Source organism: Callionymus lyra, chromosome 15 (assembly GCF_982586985.1).
Source record: "Callionymus lyra chromosome 15, fCalLyr1.hap1.1, whole genome shotgun sequence".
NCBI lineage: Eukaryota > Metazoa > Chordata > Actinopteri > Syngnathiformes > Callionymidae > Callionymus > Callionymus lyra.
In genome coordinates this window covers 19913201-19930838 of record NC_141832.1, presented here as the reverse complement: position 1 = coordinate 19930838, position 17638 = coordinate 19913201, and the positions used below count along the sequence as shown (strand labels likewise).

The following is a 17638-nucleotide window of genomic DNA, read 5'->3' as shown; positions in this document are numbered from 1 at the left end:
ATTATATTTACGGTCAGTGACCTCGTACGAATCAACCATAAAAGATAAAAGCCTGAAATATTTCCAACCAAACACAGATTTAGAGTAATACACTTTTTGCCTTCTTTTTCTTGAATTAACTAAAATAAATAGGAGTTATTGTGTTTGAAGGTACACAAGTACAGCAATATGCATTCAATTGTACATACAGCGGGTTTGTGTTTATCAATAAGACATATTTATCAATATCGCTTGTGAAAACTTTAATTTCCTACCGCGATGAACGCACCATCTGCTGCTTAAAGCTGCTGTGACAGCCGCATCACTTCACAGGACGACCACAGGTTGTTGTTGTTGTTGTTCTTCACCAGGATCGGGTTTTGTCGTCCAGCCTCGGAACATGTTGAACCACCAGAGATCTCTGTCCGAGCTGCCGAAGATGTCCGCGGCCAGCCAGGTGGAGCGAGCCGTGCTGGTGAGATGCTAACCTGCAGGACATGCTAGTGTTGCTGCTGAGGCTAAGCTGCTGCTGCTCTGCTGCACACGCGCGGATTTGTTTGTTTTTATTCTCAACGAAAGATGTGAAGGAATATTATAAGAATAATGTCACGACTGCACGCGCGACCGCAGGGGCCTCTGACACCTGTCAATCACTGTTGATGTTCTGACGAGGCCTCGGTGGTCTCTGAGGCTTCACGACCGCCCGGAGGATGGGAGGTCGGCGAGATCCTGCGATATCTCGTCAGACCCTCGAGTTTTTACTGTATTATTTGTTATTTTTGATAAAAAAATAATGTAGAGTCTTTAATTTAAAGTAGGTTTCACAAAATAAAAATGCGATATTATAATAAAATGTTACATAATACTGACTAAAGTCTTGAATATATTCTAAATAACTACAAAAACTAGCTTGAAATATAAAGAATGTTACTTTATTGAAAACTAATTTAAAATTGACTTTTAATCTCGATAAGTTTTAGGATAGTTTTATTATAATTAATATTGCCTATATCTATATAAAATGAAATTATATTTTTTATACACAAATGTATTTTTTATTAATTTGATAGTTTTCCTTGAAGGCCCCTCACAAGTATTTAATGTGGCCCCTCGAGAGTTTGAACTGGTCTGATCTTCAGACTTCTTCTTCTGCTCTTGAAGCAGCTGTGTTGCCAATGGCAACGTGTCTCTGGTTGGCCCCGTCATGGAAAACAAAGTCCCCAGTGGGGGGCCAAACAAAATGGCAAATACGACCTTGTCCACACGAAAACAATGATAATTTCCCAAACTTAAAATGTGAGCTTTTATTTTTTATTTTATTTTTTTATTGTATTATTATTTGATAAAATAGTAACGAAATTATTAAAACAATTAAAATATATTAAATAAATGAGAAACTATAACGTGGGACAATTTTGTGTTTTTTCTTTTGTGTGTTATTTCCTCCATGAAGGTAACTGTTGTTCTGTGCAGGAGGAAGAGTTCAACTGGCTGCTGAAAGAAGAAGTTCATGCTGTTCTGAAGCAACTCCAGGATGTCTTGAAGGTAAATTCCACAAACTCTATTTCCATAGAAGAGACTTGTATTCGTCACGTTCTGTATGTGAGTCACTTATTCTAAACAAGTGTCAACATTTGAAGATGTTCTCTAAGTATACATGAGTTTGTGGTTTGACTAGCATCACCGCTAGGCTAACTAGCATTTGAAGCTACATTACTTTAGCAAAATTCCTACAATGGTGGATATATTACATCAATCAACCTTTACTTGGTTATTAAATAAAACATTTCCATTGTCTTTAAAAAGGTTGTGACTTGCGTAAAATTCCTATTAATTTCACGTTTTTACTTCAACCCAGCTTTACTAAATTTAGCATTACGGAAAAATGCATTAATGTTAGAAACATTTAATGTTTTTCCTGTCATAAAAATTGTTCTGTTTAATATAAGAAATATAATAATTAATGTTTAGAATGTGAGGAATGTAATGAATATTTAAAAATGTAAACAATAAGATAAAATAAAGGGTCCAACTAGATGTTGCTAGCACCGTTAGCAGCTAGCTAAGCTAGTAAGAATCTGTTTTAAGTTTTTCTTCTTTGTTATGTTACAGTTAAGAAAAATAATTGTACTGACATTTGTTGATCTTAAAGCAGGGGTGTCCAAACTATAAGAGTAGGGCCACATTGGATGAAGTATAAAAACAAATGGACAAAGACGAGTAACCCAGAGTTTTCTCTCTTGGAAGTGAAAAATAAAAGCTTGTGTATCATCAACATATTCAACACAAAACTTCTTCACTCGCAGAAATAATAATTTAGGAAATAGCATTGACATTTAGCATTGCTACACTTTTTCTTGTTTGACTTGTGCATTTTAAGTCTTATTTTTAATGTCGCTGATTGAGTTCTACAGTTTGTAATGACCCTCGTGGACCCAATAAAATCTGTTAAACCATTATTGTCTTCGGACAAACCGGTCTTAAAGAAAGAGTTTCTTTGTATTAACCAACAATTGCGAGCTTCATAAGGTTTGTGACTAAAACTGTGTGACAGGCATTAATCAGGATTTTCATGTAAAAACTGATGCAATAAACTAACAAACAAAACATACTTTCAATTGCATGATTTTACAATTCAAATGAATGAACATATTATTTACGAAAATAGATTCCAGCGATTGTATTTTGTGGCAGTGTGTCTTGGTCTTGGGGTAATTTACTAATACATGTAGATTTATATTCACAATGACAATGAAACGTACAAATGTAAGGTAAGGTAAGGTAAAACTTTATTGATCCCTCAGGAGGTCTCCTTTGGGAAATTGTTTTTTACCAATAGCCAGCAATTTTTCATAAACAATAAAAAATAATACATAAAAAATAAAATAAGAAGAACATAAAGAGGAAGAACAAGATGACACAATCTAAGTCTAAAGACAAAGACAAAGGACATAGGTCAAGGAAAGAAAAACAACAAAGACAAAGATACAGAGACTAACATGGAACAGAACATCCAGATACTTTCACTCCACTCCTGCCCCCGAGCTCAGAATTGTACAATTTAATAGCCCGAGGGATGAATGAGTCCCTGAGTCTATTTGTTTTGCACCTGGGTAGGAGCATTCGTGCACTCATTCTGCTTCTCTGCTCACTGATGACAGTGTTCAGAGGATGACTGTCATCATCCATGATGGACAGTAGTTTGTTCAATGATATCCTCTCAGCAACTGTCACCAGTGAGTCCAGCTTCATTCCAACCACAGAACCAGCCCTCCTGATCAACCTGTCCAACCTGTTGACACTCCTCTTGGACACATTTCCACCCCAACACATCACAGCATAGAACAGGACACTGGCCACCACAGACTGGTAGAACATGCAGAGGAGCTTCTTGCAGATGTTAAATGATCGAAGCCTCCTCAGAAAGTAGAGTCTACTCTGAACCTTCTTATACACATGGTCTGTGTTGCAGGACCAGTCCAGTTTACTGTCCATCCACACACCGAGGTACTTATAGTTGTCCACTATCTCCACCTCGTCGCCTCTGATGGACACTGGACGTGGCTTTGTCCTGGACCTCCCGAAATCCAAGACCAGCTCCTTGGTTTTTGAGGTGTTCAGCTGCAAGTGGTTCCTCTCACTCCAGTCCACAAAGTCACATATCAGACTCCTGTACTCGTCTTCGCTGTTGTCCCTGATGCATCCAACAATGGCAGTGTCGTCAGCATACTTCTGGACGAGACTCAGCTCTGAGTTGTAGCAGAAGTCTGAAGTGTAGATGGTGAAGAGGAGAGGGGCCAGTACTGTCCCCTGAGGTGCTCCTGTACTGCACACCATAGTGTCAGACTTGATGTCCTTCAGCCTGACATACTGTGGTCGATCAGTAAGATAGTCCGTAATCCAGGAGACCAGACCAGGGTCCACATGCATCTTAGTCAGTTTGTCCTGCAGCAGAGTGGGTTGGATAGTGTTGAAGGCACTAGAAAAGTCCAGGAACAGGATTCTCACTGAATCCTAATGTAATGAACAATACTTGAATAAAAAAATACATTTTTACATTTAAAGAGCTTAAAAAATGGATCAATGTTCTGGATTATGATCCAATATTATTGTTTAAGCAGGAACAAATCTTTGTCAACAGTGTCCCAAGATGTCTGCCATATTTCTGAGATTGTCCATTCTTGTTCTCTGTGCAGGAGGCGTCAAGGAGGTTCTCCATACCTGCACCAGGACTGGAGAGTCAGCTGAGGCAGGAGAACTTCATCCTGGGAAGCTCAACGTAACGTCTTCCATTTTTTTTATTATAGTTTTCAAGTTCATATTAACTTGCATTTTGTCATGTCATGGCGGAGAACGTGTGTGAAGGTCGGCTGTGAAAGAACGACTGTTAAACTGTCTCCGGGTGGATGAGTAACTGACTCACATGATCCTCTGCTACTGTGTCTCCCTCAGCATGGACCAGGTGAAGGGAGTGCTGACTCTGCAGGGTGAGGCTCTCAGTCAAGCGGTGAGTTTGAAGTTTGTCCTCGAGGTCGAGGCACAAAAATGACTAAACACTTTTTTAAAATTTATTCATCCATCATCAGGACATAAACCTGAAGGTCGCGAAGAGCAACCAAGCTCTTCATTTTCAGTTCAGAGACGACAAGCAGTGGAAGTTACAGCAGGTGTGTGTTTACCAAACTGGTACTAGATTGATTCGCAAATAGTATAGAAGTAGATCAGTGCAGTAGTAATAATGAATGGTAGAATGTAACATGTTCAAACTATATTGAAATTATGTTTTTTTAAGCATAATTACTTAAAAAATGTTATATCCATAATTTCTACATTGAAAGTTCAACTTGTTTTTATTAAATAATTTAGTTTATTATTTCTAAATTGTAAGTTTGGTCTCATTGGAGTTGAAAGAAATGTATATGCATTTTTTTAATTTAATAATAAAAAAAACGTATGCATTTTTAAATTAATAATAAAAAAACATATGCATTTTTTTAATTTAATAATAAAATAAAGAATGCATTTTTTTTACACATAGAATTCTTATTCCAATTGGGTTTTTTTTAAACAATTCAATATTTTTTAATGAATAGCCTTTTAAATTCAGTATTTTCTGGTTTCATTAATGTACCATTATCTTTATATTTAATGTAAACAGTGTATATTAACAAAAATAATTTATTTCGAAAATTTATTTTTGAAATATTTGAATTACAAAAAAAAGCGTAGCATTTTTTTTATTTTTATTATCTTATTTTTGTACTTTAATAAATGAAAAAACTTAAACTAATTCAAACTTTCAATGCGGATATTATTTAAAATAATTCTATGGTTTAGAAAATCGATATTATTCTATTTTTCTAATGACACTGATGGATAAACAAGTCCAGTAGAAGACTGCAAAGCATGCTGGGAGGAACAATAAATAAACCTAAAATGACAAAGAATCTTTAATCTTCATTATACGTCTCATTCTAACAAGTGACATGCGGTCCAGGTCGTGATCACATGACCTACTCCTAGACAAACACTCAAGTGTCTGACCCTCCATCAGATCCAGGACGCGAGGAACCATGTGACCCAGGCGCTGCAGCTGCTCGGCAGCCACGACGAGAGCTACCACTTCAAGACCGGCGCCGAGGTCAACAAGGTCGGGCTCCCGTCGAAACCGACGGCGACTGGCGTCACAAATAAATCACATGACAAGCAGGTGTTTGTTCTGCAGCTGATGGACGCCGTGATGCTGCAGCTGACCCGCGCCAGGAACCGACTGACCACGCCCGCCTCGCTCACGCTGCCGGAGCTCGCCACCAGTGGACTCATGGTACCACATGTTTACCTTTTTCACCTCAGAACATAGTCGAGTTATTTAGTTTATTTTTTAAAGGTTTATAAAAACATAACAATAATTTAATGATGTCAAAAATGTGCTTAATTATGTTGTGTTGAAACATAGGATGAGTGGAAAACTTCTTAGTGTTTTACCTTGTTCTAGTTCTTGTTTATATAAAAAAATAAAAGTTTATTTAATTGTTGCATAACATATCAATTGTTAAATACTACAGTTTGCAAAGTGAGACTGCATTAAAATGTGGTTTCTAAGTAAACATTAAAAAGATAAGCTGTATTAAACAAATGTTTACTTATGCTAGTTAGAGAAAGTTGCGTAATATTTTATTACATGTTATTTTAGCCCAGGAAATGGAAAAATTCAAAATGATAAGTACACATTGTTTCCAGATAGACATAAGAAATTAAAAAACGTTTACGTCACAGGCATTATCAAACAAGCCCTGATGTTCAACTAATGTTAAGACTCATAACCAGCTGTTGTTTTTTTAGGCTTTTCTTTTATTCTCTTATCTCCATACATAATGCCTTTTATGTGACTTTCTATTTTTCCATCCATATGTGAACCACTTTAAAAAAAACTTTATTTACCTCCTTTCAGTCGCGCTAACTTGAAGCAGTGTCCTTATTTTCAGAGTCCACTAGATGGTGCTATAATATATTACTTAACATTTATCTTTTTAATTGTAAAGACAATGTTTCATGAAGCTTCATCAGCTCAGTGTTTATTAAGAGAAAGACGGCCATTTTGAAGTGTGTTTTTTTTATTTATTTTTTATTGCTCTGCTCACTCTGTGCTCGTGTTCCCTCTCAGAAAATGTTCACTCCTCCCATGCCCGGAGACGTGATGGTCAACTTCTACATCAACCTGAGTAAACTGTGTCTGACCGTGTACCAGCTGCACGTGCTGCCCCCCAACACCACCAAGGTCAGTGTCGCTCGTGTCAACGGCGCCGCGTTATTACGTCCGTGACGTCCTCTCTTGACGCGTTCCTCACGATCTCTGCAGAACTACAAACCAGCCGGGAGCTCCGTGCTGCACAGCCCTGGAGCCATGTTGTAAGTCACGCTGAAGCTTTCAGGGAGAGTCCAAAAGTTATGAGCACAAGGGTTTTCTTTTGAAGCTCACGTTTTGTAAAGAAAAACGCCAGAACAGAGAATTTAAATCATCGCTGTTCTTCCTTTCTGACACTGGGGGGAGCCAGAAACACTGATTTTTATCCTATAGATTGGGCCTTTAATGATGAGACCCACAAAAAACCACAGCTAGAACTGAGACATCAGTCTACACTGTGACGTTGTTCCTGCTTTCACTCTTTGCACAGTGAGCTCAACAGCAACCGCTTCGAGGTGAGTCACGTCCACAAGGTGGAGTGTGTGGTTCCCTGGCTCAACGACACGCTGGTGTTCTTCACCATCTCCCTGCAGCTCTGCCAGCAGCTCAAGGACAAGGTGAGTCGACCTTTTGACCTCCTTGAAAACATGTCAAAAGTCTTTCAGAATATGGTCACTTTCAGTTCATCCACCCACTCCTCTCCACAGATCTCCGTCTTCTCCAGCTTCTGGAACTACCGTCCGTTCTAGAACCTGGTCCAGACCACAAGAAGACTTTCTGCTCCTGATGTCCACGCGCTTCATCGTCCAGTGTTGCCTGAAGAAGCCGTGACGGATCCCTGCACCTCCAGATGAATGTGTGTTAGTACTTACTTTCTTTCTTTTCAAACAAGTGTTTTTAGCGACACCTCTGACTTCACAGTCCTTCACTACGACTCTACGATTCCATTCCACTGCCACGTTTTTTTTATGTTCGTGTTCATTGGGCATTACCCGCCGTTCCCATGGCAACCACGTGAACATCCTTAAACACTATCGCGACAAAACCAAGATTTCATGTATATCTATTTAAAAATGTCTGTGTTTTATTTTTCTATTCAAAGTGATCAATACTTTAATTGTTAATATGAAAACACTAGTATAGTTTGTTGCAACAGAAAGGATGCTAATGTAAAAAATATATATAATTGTTGAATAACATAAAAGTTGTGTAAATTATATCATGGTTACTAAATGATCGACTCCTTGTTTTGTTAAGTGTTTGCTACGTTAGCATTACTAAGCTAAATAATGACGCTACATAACGCACCATTTTTTACAAACTAATATTTTGCGTTTCATTCACGAATCCATTTACGTTTTGTTCCCAACACAGTATTTCTTGTTACACGTGTGTGTACGTTTCTGATAAAGAAAAGAAGCACGTGAAGAACAGCTACCTCTGGTGGCGGTTGAACAAAACGCAGTTAGCGTAAGTCACTGCTATGAAGTAAAGAGGATGCTGACGTCGCTAGAGTACGGTGATCACGTGATTGACAAAAACAGGAAACATTAACGTCTCAAAATGAAGTTTAATTAAGTGAACCTCCGCTATAACATGCATGAACCAAAAACAAACATGTATTCAGGTTTTATTTGTATTTTGTGTCGTAGTTCAGCAAGTGTATATTTGTGAGAAGAAACGTTTCAAACAAACTTATAAACCAAACGCTATTACAAATGCAATTACATTTATGTACAACCACCTTTATTTCCAGTTGACATCCGTCAGAGTAGTGTCGTCAATGTTATAAATCATAGTAACTGATGACAAAACACTGACGTAAGAGAACGTTTGACTGAAAATGAAGCTACAACACGATGGAGTCACAACACGCGTCACTTGAAAGAAAACTGCGCATTAACACAATCAATCACAAGCATGAACCCGGAAAACAGTTTGATTTCTGTGGACCGTCCTCACGCCGGTAGTGACGGCATCATGACCTTGGTGACCTCACAGAGGTCAAAAGATGCGGCTGGAGAGAGTTTTTGCCTCAGTGTAAATAAGATACAATGATTCACAATCAGTGATTTAATCTGTGCAATAAAAGATATCTGTAAACCATCAGCTTTCACTGTCAATTATTGCTGTCATTACAATGTTGTTACACATTCATGTTGAGGATTAATGGATTAAACCGTTGAGTTTGTTGTCAGAATGATGCTTCATTTCACCTCCATAAGGATACAAGTTTCAAGGTCATTTTGATTCCTAATATCTTCGTGTACTAAACAAAAGCCCTAGAATTCTCACACAATGGTAGAAAAGAGATCTTCAGAAATTGCCTCGTCCCAAAAGTCTTCACCTCCATATTTAAAAATCTAAATATTAACTTCAAGGAAGTTCCAGGTCCGACACCAGAAGCTTAAAACAAGAAAAAAAAACTCGATCCTCTCATGAGTTTAGAAAGTTCTCTGGAAGCAGATGGGTGGCGAGCCGACACTGCTGGGGCTGCACAGGTTGGGGTCGAAGGAGTTTGGGGTCACTCCTAGCATGCTGTCGCTTTTAGGGTTCTCTCCAATCAGGAAGTCGTCCTCGTCCTCCCTGGACCTCTGTAGGACAGAAGAGACAGAGGCGGTTGAATGACTGAAGGGTTAGGACTCGCTTTGGACCCTCAACGACCGCCCAGGTGCAAGTAGATCTCAATCACGTCGGCTGTGAACGCACCTTAACCATTGTCATGACGGTCAAAATGATTTTCAGACCTTCATCCATCCTTCTTCTACTGATAATCCAAGGTCAGGTTGTGGGAGTAGCAGCCAAAGCAAAGAGGCCCAAGACTCGTCTCTCCCCACAATCGTCTTCTGGGAGAACGTGGAGACGTTTCCAGGACAAGCAGGAGACACAGTCTCTTTAACTTGTCCTGGGTCTACCACGTGGTCTCCTCCAGGTTGGACATGTCCAGAACATCTCCAGAGGGACAACCACCTCAAGTGGCTCCATGAGGAGAATGAGTGGTTCTACTAAGAGTCTGTCTTAAAAGACTGATCTCTAAGAGAGTCCCGACAGCCTGCAGAGAAAACTCAGTTTGGCTGCTTGTATCCGCGACCTCTGGGGAAACTTCCCTCAATGGGACTCTGGACTCACCTGCTTCGGCACAGTGTTGGTCGGAGTCGTCCCGATGTCGGCTGGTTCCTCCCAGCACCGGTACATCGGCTCGATAAGTGGGCCGGACCTAAAAACAAATGAACAAACTTGTTAAAGACAACACAGGACGTTAAGGAGTTGAAGAATCGTTCAAGTACCTCTTGAGCAAGTACGGGTCAAAAGGGAAGAAGCAGTCGAGCGGGTTTGTGTCTGCGGTGACGTAGTCTCCTCCTGTTGAACTGCGAACCACCGGCAGCACCATGCGGTTGTTCCTCTCAATGATCGAGTAGCAGAACACAACCTGGTACTTCCTGCACCAGACACACACACAGACGCACACACTTCAATTTTTTTTGTTCTTCGAGGGGTGAGAACCTTAGGATCATATACCGTATTTTCCACACTAAAGGTGCACTTAAAAGTCTTTAATTTTCTCAAAAAACGACAGTGCGCCTTATATATGAACATTACCTGGTGGGTGACTTGTTTAGTCTGCGCCGACTGAGCCGACACACTGTGGGCGGGATTACGTCATTGTGCCATTACGGGGTGGGATTTACGACGCACGTCACATCATGGCGGACGTGTATAGAGTGATATTACTGCCACCCGTTTGAGCGAGTGTGTCTCGGTTGTTGACCACTCAAAATCACTCTACTGTGGCTCAACCAGTCATGCATGTGCGTTCAACATGTTATACACGTGCTCTAGCTGTCATACACGTGCTCAACTTCACTGCTGCTCACTCAACATTTGTCTGCTCACAACACCAGTCTCACGCGCTGCTGCTTGAAGCCTTTTAAACATCATTTAAACACCGTTACCATGGGAGTGAACGGAGTTGTCGGAACGCTTAATAAAGTTTGACTTTATCTGACTGTTTTGTTGACATTCCCTTTAGCACAGCTTTGTCAAGTGGATGCATAACACAACCCCAGTCCAACGTTTGACTGTATCTTTTATTCTATGCGCCTTATAATCCAGTGCACCATGTTTATGAAAACAGTTCTAAAATAGGCCATTCATTGAAGGTGCGCCTTATAATCTGGTGCGCCTAATAGTGCCGAAAATACGGTAAATCATGTTGTTTTGTATACAGAAAACAGCAAAACTCAGAATTTACAACACTGTAGTTATTTTTTTCGGACACTAGGGGAGCCATAAACGCCATTTTAAATCCGACAGATTGGGCCTTTTAAATGTGCATTTAAGTTTTTACAGGTGTGATCATTATTGACAGAATTCATTCTAGTTTTTAAAAAATACTAATTTTTCTATCTGTGTGTGTCACGGGTCTCACCTTGTGATGGCTGCGAACATGTTTGTGACCATAGGTAGACAAATCTTCAGAGGGTTCAGCTGACACATGACCACGCGCTCCAGGTTGAGACTCTGAAGGTATTCCAGACCTGAGAAAATAGGAGATCGTCTGAGTGTCAACAAGAACTTCTCAAAGACTCCAACAAAACAAGACATTTCATTTGATCAAGAACGACATCTACGCCAGCTCTAAAGGAAGAAGTTGGAAAAGACGTCTACCTTTCCTCAGGTTCACGGCGAGGATGTCTCGGTGTCTGAAGATCAGGGTGTAGAAGACGGCCTGGCAGATGCAGTAGAAGGCTCCGTGGATGGAGACGTCACAGATGGCCTGCTTCCCGCTGACGTCCTGATTGTCGATGTAGCGGTGGATCCAGGCCAGGAGCATGTCCAGACAGGCCCGCACCGTCCTGAAGGACAAACCCAGTCACCATCAGAACTGACCCACGGAGAAGATAAATATGAGACCAGGTGCACTCACACGACAGGGACGAACTTGGCTCTGGACAGGAAGCTGCCCATGTAAGCAGCTGCAGCCTGACGGAGCACATCGGGCTGAGACGGGCTCTCCAGGATCTTCCACAGGTGGTCCAAGAAGGCCTCAGTGAGGGTCTGAACAGGACAATGGATTTCATAGAGTGAGAGGTTTGAAATAATACGATAAAAGTTATGTAAAGAATGACATGTAAATGTCTCATGATTCTGCTATTCAATAATAGTATCAGTCAATGGAGCAATAAGTATTTAGTCGGTCACAGATTGTGCAACTCAGTAAGACAAGAGGTCATTTTTTTTATCGGTTCACTTCAACTATGAGAGTCACATAGTCTGATTTCTAAAGAATGCATTTGCTTCGTTACAACCTTTGTTAGAAATAACAAGGGTCGAACTGTTGCTGGTACTTTGGCTCATTCCTCCACGAAGATCTCCTCTAGAGCAGAGATGTTTCTGGCTGTTGCTTGGCAACAATGACTTTCAACTTCCTCCAAAATACTTTTGCTGGGGATCTGGAGACTGGCTGGGCCACTCAAGGACCTTGAAATGCTTCTTAAGAAGTTACTCTGCTGTAGCCTGGGCGGTGTGTTTGGGATCATGGTCATGCTGAAAGGTGGTTTTCTCTTAAATATCTCACGATACTTTCTTGCACACAGAAAAAAATCATGAGGTTTCCAGAAGGAAGGTGGGCGTTCTTTCTCCTCCAAACCTTACTTTTAACCAAATGTTCCATTTTGCTTTCATCTGACAGTCTCCCGATCCTCTTGTGGATCATCCAAATGCTCTCTAGCAAACTTCAGAAGGACCTGGACACGTCTGGCGCTGCAGGATTTGAGTCCCTGGTGTCGCGACTGGTAGAAGCCTTAGTGACGTTGGTTCTGGTCTGTGCAGGTCACTCACTAGAGCCCCTCGTGTGGTTTTAGGGATTTCTGCTCACGGCTCCATTTTCAAAAATAGTTCTCCCATCGTTGATTTCTTTTCACCAAGCTGATCCCGGTTGCTGATCCAGTCTTCGCAGCCTGGTACGGGTTTACACTTTCAGGTCATAGTGGAGTTTGAAGCGAGTCTGTTTTAGGTTGTGTACAGGTGCCAATAATACTGACAACAAGTTCTAACAGGTGCCATTAATACATTAACAAGTGGAGGACAGAGAAGCCTAAAGAAGACAGAAATCTTGCTGGTTTGTAGGTGACAAAACACTTATTTTACCAAATAACTTACTAATTTATTCATTAGAGAACGTACACTACTACCATTTCCTGATATCTTTCCCTCATTCCGTCTCTCAAAGTCGAGGTATACCCGATTCAAAAAAACACACCTCTCTTGTCTTTCTAAGTTGACTAAATACTTTTTTGCACAACAGCATTTACATTACTTGGACGACCAAGCCGTTCCGTAGATTATGAAATAAGTGAAAGGACTGACCAGCCTGAAGCTGCACAGGTAGAAGACCAGGTACTGCACATGAGAGGAGGCGTGGGTCGGCAGGATCAGCTTGTCGAACACGCTCAGCAAATCTCTGTACAACGTTTTGGTCGCATCTACCAGGACACCTGAAATAGAGGAAGGGGGGCAAAAGTTATAGAATACACCTTAGGGGTCGAGAGCATGATGGTGTGTTTTTTAAAGTACCGTTTTCAAAGCAGACATCTTTGATGTAAGCCATCATCACAGCCATGAGAGTGTCCAGTCTCTCTGCCACCGGATGAACATTGGCGGTGTTGCTGGAGAGTGGAGGCGTGGCCTCGTCCTCGTCCTGTCACAAATCAACACTTACAAACTGCTACGTACCCCGACATGTCTCATACAAGACTGGAGTCAAAGACACAAGTACACACCATGTCGAAGAGAGCCTCCTCCGAACTACCTTCTTGCCGTTTCCCGACATTCTCCTCAGCGTCCTCAATGTCAGAGCGAGACACACTGACCTGAAAATAATTACAAAATCAATATGTAGTGCAGAAGAAATATTGAAAATGAATCATTGCAGAGGCTTTTTCTGTGATTGAGGATCTGGATTCTGTTTTTGCCAACAAAACTTTACTTAGAATCTTTTTTTCTAAGATTTTTTAAAATTAAAATACATGCTGTACATTAGATGCTATTAAATAATATCCATTAGATAGTTTCTGGTGCTTATGTGCATCTCAATTTGTAAAGAGTTACTGGCTAAAGCTAAAAAACAACAAATAAATAAATGTTTTTTGTGTGACTGACCGAGGGGGGGCACTGCTTTGTTTAACTTCATCATCAAAAAGTCAAATGACTTACGTCCAGTGTGAGCATCTTTTCTACAATGAGCTCCAAAGTATCTCTGCGGATGGCAGGGATGTACAAGGTCACTCTGAGGAGGTTGTGGACGTAACACTCCTGCACAAAGTGAAAACAGATCAGAATTCATTACATTTTAGAGACAAGGGGGCTGAACAACAATCATACAAGGGGCCAAAATATTTTAACAGTTTAATTTAAAGGCTGAACAAGATATTAACTTACCAAACAGGAAGTACGAAGCTAACTACAAAAGGTTTCTTTTCATTCTCCTTCACCAACAACAAATACAAATTTTACTCTAACGTGTCAACTTTGGGTGAAACACCTTCATATGTGTAAATATCAACATCATTATTGCATTTGACACACATAGGATTTTAGACAACATCAATTCTGTTTCCCGTTTTACTCCCGTCTTTATCAGATAAAACACAGAACAGCACAACAACTTCATTTGTCCGGCTGTATCTCACCAGAGTTCTCGCTGACTTCTGCACAAAGGGAAAGTTTTCCCTTAGGATTGGCATCAGGAAGCGACTCGTTCTGAAGGAAAGAAAAAAAACATTTTTTTTAAGGATCTTCTTCTTGACATTCCAACGAGATTGAATTGAGACAACAATAATAACATTTTTGCCAGTGAATTAGAAGTCATTAATGGAGACTCACGATGGAACATATCTTGTGATGACCTGCAGTGCCTGATGACAGTGGTGGAAGTTTCGGGGGAGATCTGGAACACAGACATGAATATAAGGTTAAATGTTTTTTTTGAGTTATTAATAATTTAGGGTTATCTTATATCAAACATAATTAAATATATAATTACACGTATATATTAAGTGTTCATCTCAGACTGGGACACTTTGTTAGTTTTTAAAATGCATTTCATCCTTGTTGACCAGGTTTGATGCACAACACCAAAATAAATGTGGAAAAAAATAGTGGCATCATTACAGATAATCCAACTTTCTGGATCAGGTTTGATCATGTTATGTAGACAAACATCGACTTAAAATGGTAAAAAAGTGTGCTATTTAAGTTAATAAAGAATGTATACAAGCATTGAAATGGATGAAAACAAGGAAAACTGAAACTTACCCTCGTCCTCATCATCTGAATCCACGATCGAGACTCCTCCCTCACTGACGGTCACTCTTCCTGTTATAACACACAAAACAGTGTAACAACAGTTGGAAGCTCAACACTCTGACGCTGGGATGTCCAACATACTTGGAGTGAAGTGGGAGACTACAGACTTGAGAGCAGCACAGAGGTAAACCGTTTGCGCCGACACCAGGTTACTGAGGAAGGACATGTATTCCTCCACTACGGCCTGGCTGCGGCCCACCCAAGGAAGCCTCTGAAATTACAGACACATGTGTTACTGGTCACTGTCTTGAAGCACGTTATGTCATGGCTTAGAGTCTTATTTGCATTTCCAACTCATCCGATTCATGACACACAACATCAGTTTCTTTTTTAAGCATTGTGTAATTAATTTATAATATTATTAATATACTGTATTCGATTTACACTTAAATTAATTGTTTTTTTACACTACACTTTATACAGTCATCTAATTTGCACAATGTTCATTGATTTGGGTAGTTTCTTGTCTCTTATCTCTGATGTCCTTACATTAACCTTTAGACTTTTATACTTTAAGTACAGAAGCTTTGTTATCTCTCATTATTGTTCTTTTTTCCAATACATTCATTTAGATCCCCGTAACACAAATGACAGAATAGACCATACATTTGATTGATTTACATCAAGAGGGATATCAAGAGGCTGCACTAAGATTTTCCTGTTTTAAGTTTTTAATTCCCTAAAGTATAGAGAAAATTTAGAGAAATCATGATTTTTGGTTACATCTAGCGAGTAAGAAGCCCTGGCTACTTACGTGGCCTTACATTGAGAGAATTTAGCAGACTCTGGTTAAGTACCATCGTTTTTTATTCATTTTATATACAAAACATGTTTATAATGATTCTGATTGGACAGCATTGTAATTAAACACAAGCCAAAATATGTTAAGAAATGTACCAGGAAATATGTTTATTTATACAACTGTTATCTAGACTTTTGTGCATGTTTGTGTAGTTTCCCCCACAGAAAATAGTGTTGTATTCAAAACATATGATAAATAAATAAAATCAAAATTATTATTGAAGTAAAATGGGACACAATTACCTCCAAATAACAAAGGGATCATGGTTAAAATGCCAGCCAGGATTATAGCTAAACTGCTAATAACGGAGATATTATTGTGATGTTGATATTATTTGTTATTTTGATAACAAAGAAGTGGAGAACTGACCATTAGTAATGGTGCGTTCTGAAGACTTTGGCTACAAGATGCCTTGAAACTTGAGCAACAGTTATTTAAGAAAAGGGTTTTTTTCCCCCCCAAGAGATGACTTGTATTTAGATACACGTGTCATTGTTACACTCACCAAAATAGTGTAGACAAGTTGTTCATGATCTTTTGACAGCTTGGTAACACATTTCCGAAATTCTTGCAACCAGTTAATGATCTGAGCGTCCTGGAAGAATACAAGAGACCGAACAGTGAGAGGAAAACACAACGTACTCAGACAAAAGTATGATGGATGTCACGAACACAAACCTTTATGTCGGGGTCTGTGAGCTGATGTTTTAGCAGCTCGTAGTCCTCATAATCCCCCTTGAATGTGTGAAAGCATACATTAGTGCTGTTCGACAACAAACCCTGACATTTCAGTAGTTTCAATGTTAATATAGTTATCACTTAAACACTCGCAATAATGTTGTATAGACGTACACGTGGATGAAAAACGTACACCAGGAAATGTAAAGTGTTTTTTTTGTTCGTTTCAAACTCACCTTTTTATGTTTGATCAACGTTTCCGACACATTGCCTCCAAACCTGACAGTCTTCATCGGAGTAGTTTTCCGAAAATCGCGGTCGTTAATCTCCATTTTGCATAGAAAAAGGATTTAAATATAAAGCTTTGTACGTGCTAAGCTAACTACTTAGAAGCTAAGCTAATATTTAATGGCGTATGACCTCGGCAAAATGGTGCCATTGAAAAGTTGGTGAGAAAAAAACGAAGATAAGTAGAAGTCTTGCGTTAAAGCGATGAAATATTTGACATTTTTTAAATGTCCGCGAGTGTGTTTTTATCTAGGCCAGCGCATGTGTGTAAGTGTTGGTACGACGCTCTAAAAGTTCCCTTCGGATAAATCCGTAATGAAAGGTTCCGGGTGCAGGGCGAATGTGTAATACTCTTTTTTTCTTTCTACGAGTCTTAAAATGACAATATAGTCTTAAAGCTATATTGAAACTCACAATAAAAATATACATATTTATATTTGTTACTGAAGCATTTAGGGAGCGCCCTCAGTCTCTAAATAATAATAACCCAAAGATAATAAATAAATGAGTATTATTATTATTGTTGTGGTTTATTTTTAATTAATTTTGTAATAAACATGGTTAAAATGTACTTAATATTAGATTGAATTTTTACAAGGTCCTTCTCTTGACTTTGCCCTCCAGTCTAGAAACCTTAACCAAGAGGTTATCATGCACATTTTCATTTGTAGGAAACAGTCATAGTTCTGGGTCCAAAGATTAATCACGCGTTATCTTTCTGGGTGGGAACAAGAGAGACTGCTACAAACTGACACACTCCTTTCCCTCGCCACGTCACCTTTGATGATCCACGATGTTTAAAATGTACTCTTTGAATGAGGAAATTTGTTGTTGGAAAA

At 39.6% G+C, this 17638-nt stretch overlaps 2 protein-coding genes across 2 annotated transcripts; one reads left to right on the top strand and one right to left on the bottom strand.

The window, feature by feature from the left end:
• Nucleotides 1-283: 283 nt before the first annotated feature.
• On the top strand, nucleotides 284-9082 carry rogdi (rogdi atypical leucine zipper). Its single transcript, XM_087809291.1, has 11 exons — nucleotides 284-454; nucleotides 1453-1524; nucleotides 4176-4258; nucleotides 4432-4486; nucleotides 4566-4646; nucleotides 5534-5629; nucleotides 5705-5803; nucleotides 6644-6757; nucleotides 6839-6888; nucleotides 7155-7281; nucleotides 7372-9082. The coding sequence occupies exons 1-11, from the start codon at nucleotides 380-382 to the stop codon at nucleotides 7411-7413; spliced, it is 894 nt and encodes a 297-aa protein (XP_087665417.1). The 5' UTR covers nucleotides 284-379; the 3' UTR covers nucleotides 7414-9082.
• On the bottom strand, nucleotides 9047-17070 carry rrn3 (RRN3 homolog, RNA polymerase I transcription factor). Its single transcript, XM_087809290.1, has 17 exons — nucleotides 16748-17070; nucleotides 16512-16568; nucleotides 16339-16428; nucleotides 15113-15242; nucleotides 14981-15040; nucleotides 14549-14612; nucleotides 14356-14425; nucleotides 13880-13978; nucleotides 13447-13536; nucleotides 13241-13364; nucleotides 13034-13161; nucleotides 11592-11722; nucleotides 11333-11520; nucleotides 11094-11202; nucleotides 9952-10104; nucleotides 9794-9881; nucleotides 9047-9258 (listed from the first exon to the last, which is right to left on the bottom strand). The coding sequence occupies exons 1-17, from the start codon at nucleotides 16841-16843 to the stop codon at nucleotides 9109-9111; spliced, it is 1827 nt and encodes a 608-aa protein (XP_087665416.1). The 5' UTR covers nucleotides 16844-17070; the 3' UTR covers nucleotides 9047-9108.
• Nucleotides 17071-17638: the final 568 nt, after the last annotated feature.

Bases quoted from the DNA above. Each gene is read 5' to 3' on its own strand.
- rrn3 (XM_087809290.1), bottom strand. From the start codon at position 16,843: ATGGAGATTAACGACCGCGATTTTCGGAAAACTACTCCGATGAAGACT. The intron at 13,537-13,879 runs GTAAGTCATTTG...AATTATTTTCAG, and splicing joins AAAAGATGCTCACACTGGAC to GTCAGTGTGTCTCGCTCTGA. The intron at 13,162-13,240 runs GTACTTTAAAAA...CCTCTATTTCAG, and splicing joins AGATGTCTGCTTTGAAAACG to GTGTCCTGGTAGATGCGACC.
- rogdi (XM_087809291.1), top strand. From the start codon at position 380: ATGTTGAACCACCAGAGATCTCTGTCCGAGCTGCCGAAGATGTCCGCG. The intron at 455-1,452 runs GTGAGATGCTAA...TGTTCTGTGCAG, and splicing joins AGGTGGAGCGAGCCGTGCTG to GAGGAAGAGTTCAACTGGCT. The intron at 5,630-5,704 runs GTCGGGCTCCCG...TTTGTTCTGCAG, and splicing joins CCGGCGCCGAGGTCAACAAG to CTGATGGACGCCGTGATGCT.